We start from the raw sequence: 23,154 nt of genomic DNA on the forward strand, positions 1-23,154 counted from the left end.
CTTGTACCTGGAGGTTCGTAATTTTCTCCAACCTCCTTAGGCCTATTTGTCGCTCGAAGGTTGCAACTCTAGAATTTGCTACTCCTTATTATATGATCATCTGCCACTGTTCGTAATATGATTTGCTTAACGGCGGTTTCACTCATGATTCGTCACCTTCGATGTGTTCTCTTTTTCTCTCTTTCTTTGATCAGACAATTATTAGGGATTCGACCAAACTGGCTTTGGTTCATTGGAATCAATCTGGTGCCTATATCTCATACCCACCCAAACATATTTGACAACTGGGTGATGAAAATTTGATAAATTTCTTGAATGTCAAGGGCTCAGCACATCTGTCCTGTTTCTACCAGTTTCAGCTAATGATCAATTTGAAAATGATCTCCAGATTGAAAACAAAGGAAACTAAAAGTAATACATAAAACTCAGCAAATTATGTATGTAAATACCTTTTGGGTGGCAAAACCTATAATTGCAATGTTTGATAGCAAAACATGGATCTATCTTCTCTTCTCAACAGTTCATTGCTAGACTTCCCGCACTATGATCAACTTTGGAATATCAGTTGCTCAAGTTTACAGATGTTAACGAGGCCCAATGTCTACTACACATCCAGGCCCATCAGAGCTTGTATAAGCAATCCAGTGAACAGGAAGGTGTAAAAGGGAAAATACTCTGCCAAGGAACACAACATTGCCCAGTATTGTCCAGGCTAAAAAAAGGTAGTAATGAACAATGTGTACCACTGGGGAGTCAGGAGGAAGCGTGCAAGGGGCTTTTTACCAGGAACAATAAACCAAAGCTGACATTATTACAAATAATCAAACAAATAATCAAAGCATATTTGTCCTTCAGTTTACAGAAGAAAACCTGTAGTTGCAGAATACTCCTGGGTCGCAGTACAGCAATTGCAGGAATTTGGGATGACGGGATGTTAGACTTTTTACAAACTATATATATCCCAGAATTTTTGTTGAGCTTTTTTCACATGAAAACCAAGCAACCTACCTACAAAGAAATCCGTGGTTAAGATTTACATTTCTGTACTCACCAGTTTGAAGGAACAATTTGCAAGGGCACATTGGGGATCCCTGGACTGATCTAATGGATTGGATGGTACTGTGTGATCCCCCGTTTAGGTGGTAGTTTCCTTAATATGAACAGCACCAAAGCTGAAGGTACAATCTCAACCAACTGCCAAAGAGAAAATGAACGCTATCAACAAGCACTCAGTAAGTACAATTATTGGTCTAGACATATTCAAAATAACACGACAAAGAAATTGCTTTTGCAGTTTATTCTTGGCAAGCCATTTTTTAATGACCATTCTTACAAAAGCAAATAAATATGGCAGTGACTGTCTTGAGTCTCAATTACTTCATACAATCTGAATATACTCCAACAGCAAAAGCATTTTGTAAACTCATTCGGCAAAATCAATATGCTATAGTTTGGAATGCTTATGCACAGATAAGCACATACAATTTCTGTGTTCTGCCAAATAAATAGCTTTCACTAGTTTCCTCTCTTGTTTTATACAATGTAGCAAAACCATTTTTCCTTGAGTCACATTCCCAACAGAATTTCAGTTCAGCTCTTTTTGTAAACACAATCACTTAATTAGGATATCAGCATACCCACCATGTGCCCCATGTTCCAATCAGGGTAAAAACAAGCAAAAGAAACATATCTTCCACAAGTCTATATCACATTCTAGCATTATCCCTTGTTTGACACCAGTTAAAATTATGTAAGAAATGATTTCCTCGATGTGAACATTCGAACATGGCAAATTAAAATGACCAACACAGAGCCTCTAACATTAAACAACAATGACATTAGAGGAGATCAAGATATAAATGCCACGAGATAAACAAAAACAATGTATAAAACTACAAGGTTGAGTACAAAGCAAGTGAACAGGAAGACATACCAAGTAGTAGAAGAAGTTTAGGATTGGATGGTTCAGAACATCAAGATCGGCTTCTTTATCAAACGCATTTAAGCACATCTGTAAGATGCTCTAATTAAGTGGAGTAATTAAAGTCTGAAGACCTCCCTAACATAATATTGACATAGGACGTACCATTACGCATCTGATCAAGAAGCCAGAAAAGCATATGGTTGTCACATATCCAACCTATGAAAAAGTAGATGTGTTAGAAATGCAAATTATCTAAAGTATTAATTCTGGAATAGAAGCCAATGATAAAAGATAGTACCTCATTCAACTTTTTACGCCTTCCTTTTGATTCAACTGGAAAACGCTGTAACATCAGAAATAGCCTACAAAGATAACCACAAAATTACACTAAGTAACATGCTATGAAAAGAATCACCGCAACCAGTACCCAATAACTGCACACCCACCCAGGCATGCCTACTTCCAATTTCCAAATAATCCAATATACAAAAGCTCATGGACATAACATGTGGGAAATAACTTCAGAAGCATACTAATTTCTTGTCCATAATTCAAAAGACAAACACCCAAAACAACAAAAATAAGAAAACCAAGGACAGCTTACCTCCCTCCATAGAGAAGAAATCCAAGGGCAGCAAATAAAGATGTCGCTGGCAAATAACTTTGTATTAGTAGAATAAATGATAAATTATCATGTATAACAAGAAAACTCAAAATTGCACTACGCCTGGTTTATCATGACTCAATGTATTTCCTTCATGTTCATTAATATTTAGGGGATGTGAGGAACTAAACGTACGCGAGAATTTTTTTAACTTATGATCAGATAGTTTTCCCATCTATCTCCAGCTATGATTTCCACAAGCTCTCATTCAAAATAAAAAATCCATACTAACTGCAAGACAAGGCAAATTACACAAGATTTACCTGCAAAGAACATCTTAGACAAGATGACCATTGCTCGAACTGGTTTCCACCACAACGCCATCCAAAGTATTATCTGAAAATCATGCAAAGATCAGATCATTCCAAAAGTACTTCAAAAAGGAAAGGTAGCAAAACTTTGTGTAATTCTATGTATTGAAATATGCTCTCAATACGGTAGAAATTTGTGAACATGTCCACACTGAAAAATGCTCTGAATGGCAAGTGGTAGGTTAATTTGACATCCATGCCCACCAAAATGTAGCACAACAGAAAGTGTACATCCAGGGAGTCCCCACAAGCTAACAGCCATCATTGTCTCCACAATAAAATAAACTATTTGTGCAATGATGAGTAATTGTACATTATGCAGTCAAGATTTAGTCAGTTGGAATCATGCTACGCTAACTAACTTATTTCGAGGGTTTTATGATAGTGTTTGCTTTATTTTCTCTGTTTAACCTTTTTTCTGATAGCATACTATCAAACATAACAATTCAATTGGGACTCATCCAATCACTTTACATTATCAATGGATGATCCGTCCAGTAACAAGTTTTCCAATTGTCATGATAATGAGTTTCATGTATGAGTTTGTAGAGAGAAGCAATTATATCAACAGTAAGAAATGTGGATGGCAAAGTCACCTGGATTGCATAGACCACTCCATTGATTGTATAAAAAGCTGGTCTGAGCCCATCAGTAGACATTGCCCGTGCCTAACAAATGCCATCATGAACCAATGAGAACAAAAACACCCATGGGACAAAACCAAAATATATCCAAGTAAAACTAACCTGATAGTAAATCTCAGCCCAGAAGAGCACTAACAGAGCATAGGTTGTGAAGAATGCAAGCCCCGGAAAATCAATGAGCACATGTTGAAATACCTACAATGCCATATGGTTACGCATCATTCCTACTTTGCACCTTCGAAAAAAATTGCAGAAACAAGTCAGAGAAACATAAACTGTTCCCCCCACAAACCTCAGGCTGCACAAGTTGCACATCTCGTCGGAGCACAAACACGATTGACCGCACTGAAACAAACCAGTCCAAAATCATAAACTGAAGTTCCGAAAAAGCTAGCATGTATCAATGAAGCAGTGGCAAAGTGCAAAAGTATGCTCACCTCCATTCACAATAAAGTTCATGAAATGGAACACCTTCTGTGTCGTCCATCCGTACTCAGGTACTCTACATTCGATTCTGATCAATTGGACCTGCAAAAATTCTCCCAAAAGTGCAAACGACTCAAATGAGACTGATGCCCATGTCTCCATCACTATACAATTCAAGCATACGGTAAGCTACAAAGTTCCCGCACAAAACATCAGCTTAAATCAAATCTAAGCCCTCGATCGAGACAATTAAAGACGAAACTTCCAAACTGCTCGGCTACACGACCCAATATCCTCCCCTATTATTAGCCCATGTTTTTCAAAACCTAAATCGATTCTAACGTGTCCCGTAGGGCTAGGGCTTACCAGCGCGACGAACGAGACGGCGCCGTATAGCGTGGCGAGGGCGTGGAAGGAGCGGTCCTGCCACATCGGCGAGTTGTTCACGTCGTTCCACCAGTCCGGTGCCACCGCCGCCGCCGTCGAAGCCGCCATGGCCGCACCCACCACAACCACCACCACCTCCTCGCCAATCAGGGGCGCGCCGGAGGCAGCAGAATCAAATCAAAATTCAGGGCTACGAGATGCGGCGCGCAAGGCGTGATGCGTGCGAGAGGATTGCGAAGGTTTCGACGCAATCAACAGAAATTTTATCGAAAAGCGAGTGGATTCTGGATTGGGGATTGGGGATTTCGGGAAATCGGCGTCGATTTCGTCAGCGTGGGAGCCTTGCGGGAAAGGGGAAAGGAGCCTTTGCCGTGCGGTGAGGAGGAGATCGGCCAAGTTTTTTCCGGTTTTTTTCTCATCCGTGTTCAGGGCTTCAGGCCAATATGCTACTCGAGGCGTCGTCACGGCCCATGTAAACATATGGGCCGAAATTTTAGTTTTTTAATTTACAGCCTATACACACGTGAATTGGAGTAGAACGTGAGGAGATGAGCTTATACATGAACACCACAAAAACCACCTGATTTTAGTTTGAAACCTCAAAGATAGATTGAATTCTTATGCTCAAACGTTCGTGTGTGTTATGATTTTTGAGAGTGGAATTTCTGAATCGAGTGCCTATATATCTGATAAAGTTGGAAGAGTGAACTCAGGGTGTGATTAGTTCACACTAAAATTGAAAGTTTGGTTGAAATTGGAATGATGTAATAGAAAAGTTAGAAGTGTGTGTAGAAAAGTTTTGATGTGATGAAAAAGTTAGAAGTTCAAATAAAAAGTTTGTAACTAAAATCGGTCCTCAATTTTGAACTGAAGAGCTCGAAGCTAGTAGTAAGCCTTTTAATTTTAGGGTCACTATTGTTGGCGGCTGAGTTTTGGCAGCTGGTGGCCTGGTGTATGTTCCGCAGGCTCCACGAACACCATCATGCTCCCGTCCTATTCCCAGGCTTTTTCTCTCTGTGGTGGCTGGAGTAGTACTATCCATCAAATCATCGTGCAGATGCAGCCAGCAGTGGAGAATATTTAAACTGGCATAACCACAATCACCAACGACCAAACCTAGCTGCTGCTAGCTATAGCTACGAGCACAAGAAGATACCCTGGCTGGCATCCCATTCGTTGCTATACTCACACGGAGGAACATCATCACATGAATTGTCCATGGAAACCCGATTCTCAGAATTATCCATATTTATGAATTTAACTACGGCTGTATTTAGATCCAAAGTTTGGATCCAAACTTCAGTCATTTTCCATCACATCAATCTGTCATACAGACACAACTTTTCAGTCACATATCTCCAATTTCAAACTTTGGTTGTGTTTAGTTCAGCGCAAAGTTTGTATTTTGGTTGAAATTAGAGATGATGTGACTGAAAAGTTGTGTATGTATGACAGGTTGATGTGATAGAAAAGGACTGAAGTTTAGATCCAAACTTTGGAACTAAACACAGCCTACTAACCAGTATTTATCCATATTTATGAATTTAACTAGTAGTATTTAATAGAGACATCAATACGATGTTGGTATATTAGAAACAAAAAAATACTACTTTTAAAAAACGATATTCGATCAATTGGCTTTAGTTTCGGGCCCATTGACAATTTGCAGATCGACAGAGAGTACGTACGTACACAGAGCCTGGCTTTCCATTGTGTAACCCGTAAAGGGCGCCACTACTCATTCGATATTGCCACACTGACTGACTGACTTTAGCATCTGCTACTACTACTACTCCATGGACACACAGCACACTACCTGACCTGTCACCACGGCGCCGAGCACAAGAGAGAACACACAATGATGATCACACACACTCGATCGATCTCACTGCTACTAGTAGTAGTAGTAGTACGCGTGCAATGCGAGGCGGGCATGGGAATTTTTTTACATGATGGAGCAGGCGTTGACGTCGTCGTCGTTGAAGAGGTTGCTGACGGGGTCGGCGCCGCGGTGGGGCTCCGGGAGGTGGCCGTGCTTGTCGCCGTTGTAGCCGTGGCGGTAGTAGTTGTAGCTGGGGCGGAAGGACTCCTCGTCGTGGAAGTAGTCCTTGGCCGACGTGAAGTAGAGCGGCAGGTCTGGGTTTGGCCAGAACTCCGCCTTCTTCCCCGCCCGCCTCACCTCCTTCAGCACCCGCTGCCTCTCCACGTACCCCGTCACCGTCACCTTCTCCATCTCCAACTCCACCTCCACCGAATCAACCCCTACATGCATGCAAATTTCACCAAATTAAGCCATGTTTAGTTGCTCCAAAATGACAAAAGTTATACTGTTTTGGAGCACTTTTTATCAATATGAATCGAAGCCATAGTAGTAAAAATTGGCAATTTAACATTTGTCATTTGGAAGTCTAGAGTAGCAAATTTTATCAAAAAAGCACGTTGGGAGCCGTGCTCTCTCTCTCTTTGCTAGTAAAATGACAAAACTTTACCATGCATCTATGCACCAATTAGTAAAACTTCAATGCCAAATTTTTTACCGCCAAAACTTTTGCCAAAAAAATTTGTCACAACAAATTGATCTAAACCCTTAGTTGCCAAGATTCAAAAACTTTTTATGATAATTGAGATTTGCAAACTATACCTCTGAGCTTCATGAGAGCATGCTTCACGACCCTCTCGCAGCCTGAGCAGCACATCCGAACCTTGAGCTCCACTGTCTGGGGGAAAACAGAGGAGACAACCGTTCATATTTTACTGTATGTACTCGCATGCAGCAATTCAATCAATCGCACGCATGAATGATACATACACCTACTGTAGTATTTTGCTACTGGTACGAGTACATTTTTACTGTCTCCAACACCGGCGCATGCGGCAAGCCGAGGGAAAAGTTTCCCTTGTCCTATGTAAGTTGCCCTTTTTTTTTCCTTCAACCTTTTATCGCTCTCTTTTTCGCACGCATGCATGAGCTTGGTTTCGCGGGCTGTTCTAGACAGCAACGTGCACAGCAGCACAGATTATCGCTACGAGCATATGCTAGGAAATTAATTAGCGTTAAGCTAGGAGACAGCATCAGAAGTGGCGGACAAAAATCTGAGGAGAATAATCTGAACACGACTAGTCGCAATCGCAATATCGCATAAACAAGCTAGCTTGCAAATACGTATTCATCTGAACAAAGAATATGTCCGTCTTCTGCATGCGTAGCATAGCTAAACAGAGGAAGCGAGGAACAGAGCAAGCAAAGCAAGAACGAACGAGCAAGCTGAAGAAGAACAAATACCTGCAGTGACAGTGGCCTGCTCCTGCCCATCCTGCGTCCGGCGAGGCCACCCTCGTAGTAGTAGGTGTTGGTGCTCGTCGGGTGGCTGCTGTAGTAGTACGCGCCGGCGCGGTGGCCGTGCCGGTGGCCGCCGGTGGGGGAGAAGCAGCAGTAGAGGAACGACGACAGCGCGGAGGAGACGGTCGACATGGCCGGCAGCTCACCGCCGCACCAAATTATACCACCGGAAAAGAGACAGTGGAGTGCACGGCAAGCTCGAGCAAAGCTTAAGCTAAGCTAAGCTGAGCTGAGCTAACCTCTCGCTGCAGGTTAACCTGAATCTTAGCCAAGAGGGTTAATCTTCTGCTTGCTGCTTCAGCTGTAACTGCAAGGAGAACAAAACAAAAATGCTCAAAGTGTTTTCTTGCTTCTGCTACTACTTCTGCTTTTATTCTCCTCGATCACTGCTACTGCCTTGCTCGATGGTGCAATGGTTTTATACTTTTTTATAGGCTTTTTTTTGGGGGAGGAAGAGGAGAAGAGGGTGTTGCAGTGGCAGTGTAGTGTAGAACCCTTGCCTTTCCCCCTCATTTTATTGCTTGAAATGGGGGTGAAAGGGGGCCCCCGGTTTGTGAGGAAAGGGCGTAGGATTGATCCAGTACACCTGTTCTGCCACATCATCCGTGGATTAATCCTTGGAATCTTGTTACAGGTAAGTACTAATTATGCTAGAAAAAGAGAGACGAGTATTCTCAAGATGCAGGGAAATGAGCTGGCGAATGATGCTCGTGTCTAGCCTTTTTGCATCAGAACGGACACGAATGGCAGCGAGTGTCTTTTGGTGAAGTTCACATTTCAGCGTTCCCGTTTCTTCATGTTTCTTTACAAATTACAATACCAATTGTCCAACAACAGAACAATGGTCGGAAATTCAGAATCACGCATGCAAGGTGTCATTTTTTTTCCCTTTCGAAACTCACGCTCGATTGCAACGCCTACTAAACACTCAGAGACACTGTCACTGCAAAGCGTGGGAGACAAGAGATTATGTAAATGCAGGCTTATCAAGTGTTTAGTATCAAGAGTGTTTAGTGACTGATTTCTCTGCAAAAACGAAGTGTTTGCTTAGTGATTGACCGGCTGAGAGAAGTGGTGCAGAAGGCAGGAAAAGTGTTTGTTGGAGGAATATATGTCAGGTTTGGGAGGAAAGGCAAAGTTCTCTGAAATATTCTAAAAAATCTCGCGACTCTTTTTTTCTTCTCTTCTTCAGATTTCAAGCCAGTGTCGCTTTGGAACGAGTTCCAAAGCTCGTGCCTCCCTCAATGATATTATGCCTTGTGCTTATTCTGTCCAAGCTTTTGTACGCAGGGCATGCACCACTGTTGCATGTGCTCTTAACTTAGCAATCTCTGTGACTCTCAGAGGAATTTTTTCCTTGCTTTCTCTGTGTAATTTTATCCTGTCTGTTTGGTTTCTGAATTTTGCTGCCGTGTTTATTCCAGCTTTGGAACCTCTCACAGTGTTGATGCAATAATAGTGCTTTTATCAGAGCATCTAGCTATCTTAGGTAGTCTTTTTTTTTCTTGTGAAATAATTGAGTTGACAAGACAAGTTGGCAATGCTAAAACAGTTGTTAGTGGCTGAATTAGCATAGGATGGTCACAGTTCATACCTCGGTGCAAAAACTAATGTCGAATCGTTTGCTCACGTATGCTTAATTAGCTAGTGACTACTAGCATTCCAGCAATGCGTTTATCAGGAAATGCGCTACACGTAATCGAATTGAACGTAGTGCAACTTGACATGCGGTGCCGGGAATTCATGCGGCGAACATGTGCTATGTGATCAAGCTATAGTCCATTAATTTGATTGATCTCACCTACATGATGAAATATTTGAAGCCTCAATGGTCAAACTGTTAAGAATAGTGCCTGCCTTATCTGATGATTATAATAAGCGCAGCTGCAAATTCTTTCGGCTATGGCCTCGTCCTCATTATGCCAACTAATTAAGCAACTTAAACCTAAAGCTGCTCTTTTGACCAGTGTTTTCCTGTCTTGGTTTGATTTAATCAGGGGCCTGTCCCATGTCTCCCATTTCATGTTTCTTCAGCTTGATATCTTATTCAGATTACACTGAGCAGAGCCATCCGATTATCTTTTAAATTTTTGGTGAAAGATTTATGCCTTGTCAACTTTAAGTACCAACCATCGATTCCTAATTTCTTATTGCGCACTATAATCATTGTACATCTCTCCCTCAGGCTTCCATTTGAGTTAGTGTATTCAGCTTGATCAGTAATGGGGTATAATTTTTGAATGAAAGTAATGGGGTATAATTGGTTCTGATGGATGGTCCCTTTCTTTTTTCTTTGAGATGCTGGATGGATGGTCCGCTGAGTGAACTTGAAATGATGGGATTTGGGTTATTTTTGGATGTACGAATGGTTCTTTCATGGCAAAGTTGTTGAAAGGACTTAGATAATATATACAGCCTTTGAAAGTACTTATTCTTGTAGGCACCTAATTTAAACTTTAGCTTTATTAAAATAAAGGAGAGAACAAATTTCAGCTTGGTGTTAGTCATATGAAAAATGGAAGAAATTGCAATGGTGAAACTGGGATTTGCTAAAACATGAACAGTCAGGTGATGGAGAAGAACAAAAGGGAATTTTGAAGATAAAAATCTGTGTATTTCACAAAAAAAAAGGTGGTAATGGAGAAGATATGTCTATGTTAAGGATAATTATTCTGATAAACTTTAGGTAGAATCCAAATTGATGTTACCTTTTTTTCCCCATGGAATAAAGTACTTCTTAGGTGGTTAATAACAATTTGGTAGGATATTTTTAAAAAGAACGTTCTTGATATTTTTTTGCAAGAGAAGATAGAGACAAAGTTACTTTGTTGAAAAAGTTTTCCAATCCTTTTTTCTTGTTTCTTTTTTTCTGAAAGAAATATTTTTCCTGTCTTTTTCCTAATATATTCTCTGCTTTATCGTTTCCACGACAGGTATGTTAAAACTTCCACTGTGGATGCAGTACTGTAAAAATCTTTAGGAAATTTCATTTTGGCATTCAATATACTTTTCTTTTCCAGTAAGTAATTTTTAAGTTGTATCTGAAGGTAAGCAAACTATTATTTCGAATGGAATGCAGTGCCATGCTGGAATCAGATCTAAACACAAAGTCAGATTTAGAGGAAAAGCCAGTGCTTTTCTGAACAAACACAAGTACTGTGTGTCAGGGCAGAACACTGGAAGAGAACTGCACCTCAAAGGTGCAAAGTAACGTATCCTAAAAGCTGAGAATATCAAAAGCAAGAAAAACTTGCTTACTGCTGAAGTTGAGCTCACAAGACACTACAATCTGCAATTGAAGGGGTCGATAGTAAAACAAGATGGAAGTTCACTGCCTCTGCAAGTCTACATCTTAAAAATATCAAACTGCCAACTCTCTGCTTTACAAGACTATAGTAGTCTAGTAGATAAACTTCAGTCCTTTTTAAGTTGCTGTACTCCTATTAAGTTGAAAGTTGCTGTACTCTTGAAACACCTTTTCGTTTTATGTACAGTGAAAGTTCAAGGAATAAGCATAAGTAGCCTGCTCCTGTTGCTGAACTGTTTTACTGTAGGACATGAGATGCAGATATGCAAAATTCAGGAGTCTTTCAATGTTTTTTTTAAAAAAAAACACATATATTAAAATATACTCCACAAATGTTTGCTTACCTGAAAAACCTTGAGAAAACCACCTGCCGACTACCGTTACGTTCAGTAAATTACCATCTTCTATCCACTTGCAATATTCGACGATACCAGATAGAAAGCGAGGCACATGACCAGTTCACCTTACCACCCATTTCAACTTGCTCGAATATTTGGCAACATAGCTAAAGGCGTCGCGATCGAATTAAGTAAAATCAAAAACACCCCCTAGCCAATTCCATCCATGCACGCATATGCATTCATCTGCATCGCCATATGTCTCTCTCTCTCTCCTGCTATGAGAAATTGAGAATGGCATCCATTCCCTTATCCATCATCCAGAAGCAGCTAGCGACCAGTGTGCTAGCTACTCTCCTCACTCTAGCTAGCTGCTGCTCCATACCGCGGGCGCAGCACAAATGCAGCTGAATGGGTCGAATTCGAGTAGCAGCAGCAGTAGTCAGTAGTGCAGGTGAGAAAGAAAGAGAGAAAGCGCGCCGCGGGGGGGGGGGGGGGGGGGGGGGGGGGGGGGGCAGGGTGACAGTACCCGCGGCGTGGTGATGCCGGGGGGATTCGGATAGCAACGAATTTACACGGCGGCTCGTGAGATTCCCGGCGCACTAGCCGGCAGCCTCGCCGGCCGGGGGAATATTAATGTTTTGACGACACCATCACCATGGCAAGGCTGGCGGCGTGTACACGCTTTATGCCGTCGTCGTCTCGATCGTACATACCCGGCTCGGCGGATTATTCCTTGGCTACTAAGCAAAGCAGGAAACCCCGGGAATTTGTTCAGGCGGAGGCGATGAGATTGATCGACTGATCTGATCTGATCGGATCACGAGCTGAAAGCACGGTTAGCGGCGACGTCGACAGCAACACATCAGCAGCAGCTGCCCGAAGATGATGCTCATGCTCATGCTCCCCACGCGTAACTGGGCCTGAATTTCATCTGCATTTCTCGGCCCAGTCCAACTGAAGTACGTAGTACTCTCATTGGAATAAGTTCACTCTAGGTCCCTCAATTTGTCACTCCGTCTGATTTTCGTCGCTTAGTCTGATTTTCGTCCCTAGTCCGGAAAACTGGGTACAACACATGCTCCAACTTTCAAAACAGTGCAATCGAGATCCCTCGGCAGTATTTGACCCCGGTTTTGACCGATGTAGCGCCTACGTGTATTGTTTGACTAGGTCTTCGTCCAACGTGGCACTTGCGTGGCGCTTACGTGGCAATTTGACCCAAATCTCTACTATTATAACAATTGAAGATGTTTTTGCCGGTATTTTGGTACGTCATCCGTATATGAGTCGGTTTTTAAGTTCGTTTGCTTTTGGAAATACATATCCGTATTTGAGTCGGTTTGTTCACTTTTGGTAATACATAAGGAATCATATAAGAAATTTGTTTAAAAAAACTCGCATATTAACTTGAGACGATCGGACTCCTAATTGCAGCTCATGATTTTTTTAAAAAAATATATATCCAAGCGAACTCCCACAGTAAATTTCATCTTAACCCTCCATGAGCTCCATGGCCTGCCGGGAAGCACCGCGTCCTGTTACTGAGTGGCTCCCCCATGGCGAGGCATCGGACACAGACGGCGACGTGCTGGCGGACGGGGATGGCAGCTCGGAGGGCGGCGTCCTCCTTGGCGATGGCGGCGGTGAGCTTGGTGTAGAGGTAGTCGACGTTGGGGCGGGACATGCGGAAGGTCGCGGCGCCAGGAGAGGGCGATCGAGACATGGAGAATCCACTCGTCTCCCTCCTCACCTCCACCCATGGCGGCCATGGCGACCCCGCAGCAGGCTCCCCCCCAGGCGGCGCTCCCCCTCGTTGTCGGGTCCCGAAACTAATGATTCGGAAACCGACATGTTTAGACTGTATCAAGCCCTGGATCAGTAGATTGATACAGGTTCAACAATCTAGATCTTCATTGCATACATTTGAACAAGGCTCCAGAGGAGATGTTATTACAAAATATACGGGTATTTACAAATTTGTGGCTAACTATTACAGTAGAAGCTATAGAATGAGCCAACTCTAATGTTTTGCTATAGACTTAAACCATCTATCTAATCTAGACTTGAGAATTAGATTGAAATGACACTAACTTATATGATTGAACTCCCGGCTTCGGTAAGAACATTAAATTGACTCTGGAAAAAAAAAGGGTTGAAGCAAGGGTGAGTACAACGTACTCAGCAAGCTATTATATTCAATAATGAATGCATGAAATGGTAATATCTGAGTAGAGCTAGGTTTACTTGCAGAAAGCAAAGAATATAGAGGAAGAAAGCCTAAAATGTTTTAAATGCAACAGTATTTAATAAAGTTTGGAATAAAGTTTCTAACCAAATACCATATGAGTCTCAATACTCAAATCCGTGAGCACGGCTATTCGAATAGATTCATTTATACTTTACTGCAGTAAATGTACGCTTTACCCGCAATCCATGACGTGCCAAACACATTAGCCTTGTCATGGCAAAGCTTTTCGGTTACTAACATCAGTGGTACCTGTTCCATAAACTCTAGTCCCCATACGCTCTGAACGTAACGTTATCAGCAGCGAGAGGAGTTCTAGCGTTCCCAAGGTCTTTAGAGAGAACTGATTGTATGACACCATGTCATCGCAATCAGGGTTCACAAACAAGTCGACATCAATAAATCTCATATATTTACCTGTGCCTCGGTAAATATCACAATCGCCCTGCTCGGCGTAAATTTGCCTCCTGCTCGAGGACTTAAAATAGAACCATTGTATAGAGGTACCACCTTTGCTAGATAACTTAATCAGCTAGGTCTATGCCCATACGAGAATTGCGGTCGTACTCGTATGTTCTTCACATGTACTTGGCAATTTTATGTCGGTTGGAACAGTACTAGCCACCCGGAAATCAACCATTTCTACCGTACTATTCCAATCTAAGTTTATTATATTTTATGTAATCTAACTAGGCATGGCTAAGCAAAATCTAGCATATATCTGGTTTGCTATATATTCAGGTTATGCATTTAGAATCATGTATGGCTAATGCACAAGATACTGGAAATATAGAATATAGGATTATTATGCTCAAAGGAGAGGAATAATAACTTGCCTTGCTCCAACGCAAATAAATGCGAGATAGGCAACCTGATTATCTGATCTTTGAAATACCACAGGTTGCCATCCAAAATATAATAGACTCTACTACAGAAGAGGAAGAACCAAATTCAATAAAAGCCATAAAATAGCAAGAAAGAGATAAACGGTTGGGAGGGTTAGGATTTAGTGTATAGCCTATCTCTTTTATAGGGTATATGGATTACTGGGCTGATATTTTATGTGTGGGTTATAAAGAGTTGGCAGCTGGGGTGGAGAGGGAATTAAGCGGCTAAGATCACCTATATTTTATGTGCAGACTTTGATTGGTTGGTGGATAGGGAGTATAGTGGATAATTGAATTGGTTGAGCAGATATGTGACTGGTATTGGCTGATGGTAGGTTTGTGTAAGATTATACCTAGGGTTTGGTTATATTTAGGCCGATTGAGGAGTAGGGCAATATATCGGCCAGGCTCTATATTTTATGTATAGGTTCTGATAGACAAAAAGTATGAGGCTGAGAGTATGGTGGATAAGTGGTATTGTAGAGGGTATGAAATTTGGATGACAATTGGGATTTGACTAGCAGGGTATCGGCTAGGATTTGGTTGTTTGCTAGTTGTTGCTAGAGTTGGCAACATAACGACTAGATTTAGTGTCTTCTCTAGCCGGTGTCAGCAGACATCATATCGGCTAGAGGGAATAGGAGGTAGGTGCAGGTTTAGTAGGGCGGAAGTGTTACTTCGACAACCGTGGGTGGCAGCGGAGCGGCTAGGATCACACAGAGTCCGAGAGCTAACTGTGCGGCGTGCTATGGAGGTCGATGGAATAGTGAAGCTCCGACCGCTATACGCATCAAGGCGTGGGGTGCCAGGAGCAGCACTTTGACCTTGGGTTTGGTTTATGCCGGGCTTTACAACCAACGGTTCAACGTCGGGGATAGAAAACCGCGAATGTCTCCATGGAAGGCGTAAAGTTCCAACCGACAGCTTTTTAGTGGCTAAAGGGTAATTGGGATAAAGGAAAATATTTGAAAAGTCAAATATAAATTCAAACGGTATTTGAATAAATTCAAATAAAATCTTAAAATAGAAAATTTGATATCAAAATGTAGATTTTGAATTTAGATGAATTTAGGTCCAAGTTTCACTGGAATCGGATCTACGGTTTAGGAGATATGGACTTCTAAAGAATAGAATTTGAATTAAATAGGGAAATTATGAAATAGTACTGTACAGGGGCCCACCTGTCAGTTCTTTGTCTCTTCTTCTTCTTTTCTCTTTCTTCTTCCTCCTTCCTTCTTCTGCTTCTTCTTCTCTTCCAGCCGAGCAAACAGAGAGAAGGGAGAGGAGGGGCGCCGATGCTCCGGTGGATGAACGGCCTCGACGACAGCGGCCACGCGTGTTCCCGAGCGACGCGCACCCGGGGAGGTCGGTGGCTGGCCGAGAGGGAGAGATATATAGCCGGAACGGCGGCGGCAAGGGCTCACCTCGAGCCGGCATGGATGATGGCGGTGGTGGCTTGACTTAGAGGTGGAGGGAGAGGGGAAAGGGGAAAAACGGACTCGCCGGATGGAGGCGAAGCCGGTGGCGCGAGGATAGGGGAGGTGGAGCTACGGATGGGGAGATCGACCGACGGCGTCGACGATCGGCCATGGATGGAGAGAGAGAAAGGGAGCTCGAGGCTCTGTTGATGTGTGGAGAAAAGGGGAGGGCTCGCCTTATATTTATAGGCGGCGAGAGGTGGTGGCTGATGGCGGTTCAGAGGAGAAGGTCGATGAGGACACGGCTGCAGCGACGTGGAGAAAAGAATGACGGCGCCGGCTCTGTCCTCTGATTGGCCGACGATGGCGGTTCGTCCCTGTTGCTGACGTCGGCGGAATGAAGTGTAGCTGACGTCGGGTGGCGGTTCCTTCGCTTCGACGGCAAGATGGCGGCGGCGGTAGCTGAGTCGTGCACGGCGGCAGTAATGGCGCACGGTGGCGGCGCCTGGAAGCACCCACGGGAGGAGGAGCAGGGAGTCGGCTTGAGTGGGAGGGGCTGGGCCGACTTGGGCCGGTCTGGGCCGAAGGAAGAGAGAAAATTCGGCCCAAATGAATAGGAAGGCTTTCTAATTTGTGTAGGGAATTGAGGGATGGAGTTAAAATCCAAATTAATATTTGGAAGAAATTTAAGTGGCTAACCTTTGAGATGAATTTATTTTGGAGATAATTTCCAAAGAGATATTTCCTAATTATTTGAGTGCAATATTTTAGAGGTAGCATATAATGGAATTTATTTGATGCACTCAAATGAAAGGGTAAGGGATATATGAATAAAATTGAATGTGTAAATAGGAAGGTGGGAAGAAGATAATTGGAGAAGGATAAGTAGGGTTTTAGCCTCAAAATATATGGCATGTGTTTCAAAGAATTGTTTGAGGCTAATAGGAAATTTGGATGACAATGATATAATCTATTTTCTTAGCACAAGAGCAATTATTCATAATATTTGCAATAATAATATTTCTTGTGCCGAGAAGAAAATCAAGCCACAAGAATTAAATTGGTGGCTAGATTAAAAGAAAGGATTTGAATATTTGGATCGAGAATCAAAGGATGGGTCGACAATTAATTCCAATTAAAGTTGGAATTGCACAGTGTAGGTTTGGAGGGTTTTCTTGGACCATAATTCATACAAATGAAAAGGGGTTTCCAAACTAAATTTGAATAAAAGGAATTTTGTCAAAATAAGGTTTTAAATTAAAACCAAGTCGAGAAACACCTTAATTTAACCAAATATATTTTTAAAGGAAAGACATAAAAGAAATTAAATACCAGAGAGGGATTTTATGCAAGTTAATTTTTGGAGGTCTCTCTCTAATTATATTTTCCTAGGTTTAGAAGGTTAATAAGAACATAAAAACCGGCATGATGCATAATTAGAAAATAGCTAATTTTCAGTATGTTACACTCGTCCACGCGCACCCTGCTCCGTGCCCCTCCGTACGACCCTAGTCTCCAGAGCTCCCGCCTCTCTCCGCTTTTGTGGGCGCCGCACCGCGTTGGCGTTGGTCTCGGACTCCATCATCGGATTCCCATAGAAGGGAAAGGCGATGTTCGCCTCCACCTCCGCTGCTAGCTAGGAGGCGTCCTCCCGCAAGTCCGCCGCCACAGCGTCGCCGCGACAGCATTCACGCCGCTCCCCCCACCCCGCTCTGTCAGGAGCCGCGTCGCGAAGAACAGAGGAAGAAGAGCAGCAGCAGCCGTAGGGGATTGAGGATGACATGTGGGGTCCACGTGGGCCCCACCATTTTTTATTATTTGGTGTATGAAACGGACATGTGGGTCCCACATATATTATTATTTTTCCAAATCGAATTGCCACGTAAGCACCACGTCAATGCCACGTCAGATGAAGACCTAGTCAAATTAGCCACGTAGGCGCCACGTCAGCCAAAACCGCTATCTAAACCGCTAAGGAACCTAGTCTGCACCGGTTTTAATAGTTGAGGGACCCGTTGTATCTGGTTTTCCGGTTGAAGGACGAAAATCGGATTCGTCGATAAGTTAAGGGACCTCGGATGAACTTATTCCATCCTCATTTCTTCCTGGGCCGAGCCTACCGACCACGGTCCATGAGGCCCATTATGGAGTGGCCCACGCGGCGTTGGGCGTCCGACCCAATTGAAATCGGAAGCACGCTTCGGCGACGCGATTCCACATTTCCACCCAGCGGCGCGGCGGGGCGGCGAGATGATGCCCTACTCCTCCGGCGATCGCGGGCTCCCCCAGCCGGCACCGGCGCCGCCGCACGCGGCCATGTCCTGGCCCTCCGCCGCGCTTCTTTTCGCCGTCGATCGTCACCGCCTCGCTGAACATTACCCCAATCCCACAGCCCTAGACCCCCTAGCCCGTGGCCCGACTTCCCCACCGCCCCATCGTACTACTCGTCTTCGGCGCAACCTCCGGCGAGCTCCATGCACCCCGTTATCGCGGAGACGGGGTATGCAGGTGAGCTAGCTTGCGCTCCTCCCGTGATTAGGGCCTGTATCTGTACGTGCTGCGTGATTAATTTGGTTTCTGGGTGTTGTGGTAGTGGTGAGTGGTGACAGTTCATGAATGCATCTTACACTGGTTTAATTTACGCGTTACGCTGTGTATTTGATTTATAAGAGGTAGATTTAGGGTGTGCAGTCATACTAACTGGAATTTTGTGTGCGGTCGAGGACAATCGTAATTACTGGTGGGTAGTTAACTATGCGATTTACTTCTAAAAATACTACATTAAGATTTTTTTTACTTCTAAAAGTATGTGATCATCTTAGATAAAGATTTTGTTTAGTGCATGGAGTCTCACCGTATGTGGCATTAAAGTTGTACATATAGAGACATCTGATTGTTCACTTGTTGTTACTGATGCTTGGTGGTTTCAGCGTCACAGATGATTTGACGGTGGCAAGAGGACTACTATTTCTCTTGTTGCTATCTTCGTGTGTAAATATAAACATCAAGAAATTGTCACCAAGGCTTTGACAAAAATTTCATTGTATACAACTGACAAACCAAATTAATTTGCAGGTACTGCAAATACCGATGGATTTCTGTTTAGCGATAGTGCACTACACAATGTATACCCGGAGGATCAATTTAGTTCCATCAAGCAGCTGCATCCCTGGATTCCCTCAACAACAGGAAGATCAAGCTGGCTGGAAGAGAAAATTCCAGTAATTCACCAAAGAACTTCAGCAGCTGCATCCAGTGAGATTGGATCATCAGTTCTCCATAAGCCTTCTTTGTTTCCCAGCATTATTGATTGCTTCGACAAAGAACCTGTTCCCATACATCAATCTGATGGCCGTTATTCTTATGATAGCCACCTATCACATCTTACGTCCTGCTCAACATCTTTGAATTATGGCCTATCCATGCCATCTGTTGCTGCCTCACCTGTAGTATGTGGCATGAAAAGAATAGATCCGTCACCAAGTGATCCTGTTTTGAAGGGTCGATTCCTGCAATATGCAAACCCATGTAGGTTTAATATTGGTCATTTTGATAGCGTGCAGGATGAGCAGAAAGATCATGCTGGCTTTCAGACTGCGTATAGACATTGCAGCGACTGGAACAGATGTACTAACGATACGGGAATAGTGGGAAACTATTTAGCTAATAGTTCTGGCGAGACTTGTAATGTTGGTGAGAATTCTATAACTGGAAGGTTTTCACAGGAAATTCTGTGTTCTGAAGTGCCTATGAGCAGAGTTCAGGAACCTTTATCTCATCATCACTCACTTGTTCAGGAGGACCTGAATGCATTTTGTGAGAACATCACCTACAGATGTAACTATCATGCAGAGTTAATCAAGTCAATGTACAATTTGTCAGTAGCGCTTATATCTAGTTGCAATGGTGATTATGAGTTGGACGAATCTTATCAAGAACTTATTCAATCTGCCATACAAAATCTCAGTTCTCTGAGTCCAAAAAGAAGCAAGGTGTGATGCAGACTCTTTCTTACACATTTCATTTTTTTCATGTTTTGAGAAAAAAACATATATTTTATTTAACTTTTGAACATTACCTCACCCATACTGATTATAATTATATTTTTCATGAGTACTGATTGCTTAACTTAAAATCAATAGAAGTTTTGGAACTTGTATTTAACAGCTATGCTTCATATCACATCTGTGTTGAACGTTTTTCGTTTATAGCTTTTAACTTGTACATGGTTTTTGAAATTGTGATGGTTTTATCCTCACTTCAATTTTCTTCTGAAGGTGCTAAAAATAGCTACACTTATATTGCGTTGTCATGGTGGATAAATGATAGGTCATTCACAATGACTGATATTCCATTTTAAGCTTAACATGATCCCTGTATTATCTGAAGAAATTTAATGCCTAGCACACTGTGTTGACTTCCATTTCTAATAATAACTCTGCCAAAGGACTTTTGGAATTATGCTCACTGAAAATGCTAATCTGCTAAACAAAAGTTTGGTGGTATCTCTACTCAACAATGAAAATCAAATTATTTCTTGTGTCATTTAAGCTTATGCTATGTCTCATGCAAGGGTCTATTAAACGATGATCATGCCAATATCAACTACCTTCAATCAAAACTGGAAAAGATAAATTGTGATGGAAATACTTGCCAGGCTCAAAAGTTTGTTGAACCTGTTCTGTCAGATATTATCACAGATTTCAAAACATCTATTTTACAGATATTGATTTATATTATATCCTGGATTGACTTCAAAATATTGTTGCGATCTGCTTAGTGTGGACAATAGTGATTTTCTTCTCAGAGATGTGCTTTACTCCCTTGTTTGCAGAATCTATCTATAGAGGAAAATAAGTCTGGCAATGATAAAGATGCACATGTGCTGGCATATAAGAATCTGTGGATCGAAGCAGAAGCTTCCATGTGTAAACTCAAGTATGAACTTCAACTTGCCCGTATGGAACTTGCACTGAAATATCACAGTCAACAATCAGGTCAGTATATTTTGCATGTCTATTAAGGCTTGATTTATATCAACAATTTTTAGCATCTCCTTACTTTGGAAGTTAAATAATCTTGAAGGTGCACCTCCTACTATTCCATTAGATGTCCAAGATTCTAGCTTGTCCAAATCCAAGAGCTTGTTATGTGATGAAGTGCTTGATGATCCTAGCAAACAACAAAACCATGTGAAAGAAAACACTATCTGTAGTGCAACCTTGCTACCTGAGGAAGGTAATACTGGCGATGGACAATCTCCTAAAGTAAATAGAAGCATTGCAAATGAAGTTGAGGCTGGTGTCTTTACTCAATTGAGAGTTTTGAGATCCCGTGGTGATAGTATATGTTCCTTTGGCGAGGGAAGTGATGAGGAGCAGCAGGAAACAAGTAATAACAAAAAAACAAATGGTTTTGATAATACTGCTGCAGTTAGTATGGATACTTTGAAGTCTGGTGATGATAGCATGAACTCTGTAGTGGTAGAACCTATCAAAGAGCGGGTGGAATCAAGTAAAACTGATGTTGATACTGCTGCACCTTTCTATTCGTTTGTTAAACGTTTATCGGGCTCTTCAAGCTCATCGGATGTGGACTTTGACAAGTTTCTATCTAGTATTAAAAAGCAAACTGATGTTACTGTTATGGCTAGGCACAAAGATTTCGTGTGCGATAAGGGTAATATAAGATCATTAGATGACACCACTAATCAATGCCAAGCAGCAAGTAATACGAAGCAGCTCGAAGATGATGCTTTAAGGTTTTTCCAATCCTTGAAAATTCCGGAGGGGATACCAGAAGATCATTCAGACGATGGGTCATCAGACTCAGATTATTATCAAACAGAACATTATCCATTACGGGTTGAACCAGGAAGACTTCTCTTCATCCATAAAGTCCTTGGAAGTGGAAAGGTAACTACAGCTTAAGTTCATACTGTATATATGTTCCAAATCTTAAATATGTCTATGTATGCAGGAATGGTGACATAATTTGCTGGATCAACCGTCGGGGTTGGTCACTTGAACTGAACTTCAACAACTCGTGCTACTTATGAGCTTCTGTGTAAATGTGATGTGTGCCCTATTGATTCTTATGATTGAAACAATTGCACATGTACTTTTTAGTAGTTTCATATTTAATCTCTTTTGAGCTTTTTAGTAGTTCCATGATTTGTGTACTGTTATATACTACCTCCGTTTTTTAATATATGACACCGTTAACTTTTTGACCAACGTTTGACTATTCGTCTTATTCAAAATTAATTTTTTTGTACAAATATAAAAATATTTATGTTATGCTTAAAGAACATTTGATGATAAATCAAGTCACAATAAAATAAATAATAATTACATAAAGTTTTTGAATAAGACGAATGATCAAACGTATCTCAAAAAGTCAACGACGTCATATATTAAAAAAACGGAGGAAGTAGTTTTTCTTTCACTTGTGACACCCTAATGCCCCTTTTCTAGCTGGCTGCGAGGATTTTGAACCTTTTTGTTCTTTGATGTCAGGTATGGGAGTGATGCCCTGATTTACCAACCTACTCCTATGCATATTTTCTTCTCTTTTACTTTTAGGATACGATGGATAACGAATCAACCGACCGTTACAAATGGGTCTTCATTTATACTAGTTATTACTTCATCTATTTCGCAATGCAAGACTTTCTAGCATTATCCACATTCATATAGACGTTAATGAATCTACACATATATGTGTGCTTAGATTCATTAATATCTTTATGAATGTAGACAATGCTAGAAAGTCTTACATTATGAAATGGAGGGAGTACATCTACAACCAACTTTTCTTTTCTTCTGCGCCTAGCTAATATTTGCAGGGGCAAGCATAATCAGATAGCAACAGAAGCCAAGAGGAACGCTGCATTCTTCATATTTTTCAGAATTGTCCGACTAGGGCCAGCTGTGCAACTACATTCTTGTTGACAGATCTGCTGGTACGGAATAGATTGGCTTACACAGATCTCGGATCCAATGCATGTGCTATTAATTAAGCAAGTTAAGAACTGTAACCTCACCAGGATTCAGGATCAGAGAGATTAAGGACACAACCTGGAGGCTGGAGGTATGGTTTATTCTCTCTCTATCTCTCCTCTTTTTAGAGGCTGGAGGTACAATACAATTCAGCGGCAATCTGGTAGAGATTGACGTATAGTAGAGTTCCACATCATTTAGTATTCAACCTCTTCTCTAATATCCAAGCCAGGGGTCCAGGACATCTGTACTGTTTGCA

General features: G+C 42.0%; 3 protein-coding genes and 1 long non-coding RNA gene across 5 annotated transcripts; 1 reads left to right on the forward strand and 3 right to left on the reverse strand.

The window, feature by feature from the left end:
* Positions 1–760: 760 nt before the first annotated feature.
* LOC4331431 (tobamovirus multiplication protein 3) lies at positions 761–4,773 on the reverse strand. Of its 2 annotated transcripts, XR_001544035.3 has the most exons (12): positions 4,336–4,773; positions 3,981–4,071; positions 3,836–3,888; positions 3,646–3,738; positions 3,496–3,567; positions 2,852–2,924; positions 2,529–2,574; positions 2,223–2,286; positions 2,087–2,140; positions 1,934–2,011; positions 1,052–1,194; positions 761–889 (listed from the first exon to the last, which is right to left on the reverse strand). XR_001544035.3 is itself a non-coding variant. In XM_015772464.3 (11 exons), the coding sequence occupies exons 1-11, from the start codon at positions 4,462–4,464 to the stop codon at positions 1,102–1,104; spliced, it is 846 nt and encodes a 281-aa protein (XP_015627950.1). In that variant the 5' UTR covers positions 4,465–4,773; the 3' UTR covers positions 761–1,101. The 2 variants fall into 2 exon arrangements, 1 of the variants encoding a protein (XP_015627950.1); XM_015772464.3 differs by having other exon boundaries at positions 761–1,194.
* Positions 4,774–5,954: 1,181 nt separating this feature from the next.
* LOC4331432 (heavy metal-associated isoprenylated plant protein 30) lies at positions 5,955–8,234 on the reverse strand. Its single transcript, XM_015773340.3, has 3 exons — positions 7,640–8,234; positions 6,998–7,073; positions 5,955–6,618 (listed from the first exon to the last, which is right to left on the reverse strand). The coding sequence occupies exons 1-3, from the start codon at positions 7,826–7,828 to the stop codon at positions 6,302–6,304; spliced, it is 582 nt and encodes a 193-aa protein (XP_015628826.1). The 5' UTR covers positions 7,829–8,234; the 3' UTR covers positions 5,955–6,301.
* Positions 8,235–12,746: 4,512 nt separating this feature from the next.
* Positions 12,747–16,109, reverse strand: LOC9266310 (uncharacterized). Its single transcript, XR_010740465.1, has 2 exons — positions 15,658–16,109; positions 12,747–13,480 (listed from the first exon to the last, which is right to left on the reverse strand). It is a non-coding gene; the product is annotated as an uncharacterized lncRNA (long non-coding RNA).
* Positions 16,110–18,104: 1,995 nt separating this feature from the next.
* LOC4331435 (uncharacterized) lies at positions 18,105–22,062 on the forward strand. Its single transcript, XM_015774556.3, has 5 exons — positions 18,105–18,402; positions 18,970–19,886; positions 20,729–20,891; positions 20,980–21,809; positions 21,874–22,062. Exons 1-5 carry the CDS (start codon positions 18,369–18,371, stop codon positions 21,880–21,882), a joined length of 1,953 nt encoding a protein of 650 aa, XP_015630042.1. The 5' UTR covers positions 18,105–18,368; the 3' UTR covers positions 21,883–22,062.
* The last annotated feature ends 1,092 nt before the right edge of the window (positions 22,063–23,154 follow it).

This window comes from Oryza sativa, chromosome 3 (assembly GCF_034140825.1).
Source record: "Oryza sativa Japonica Group chromosome 3, ASM3414082v1".
NCBI lineage: Eukaryota > Viridiplantae > Streptophyta > Magnoliopsida > Poales > Poaceae > Oryza > Oryza sativa.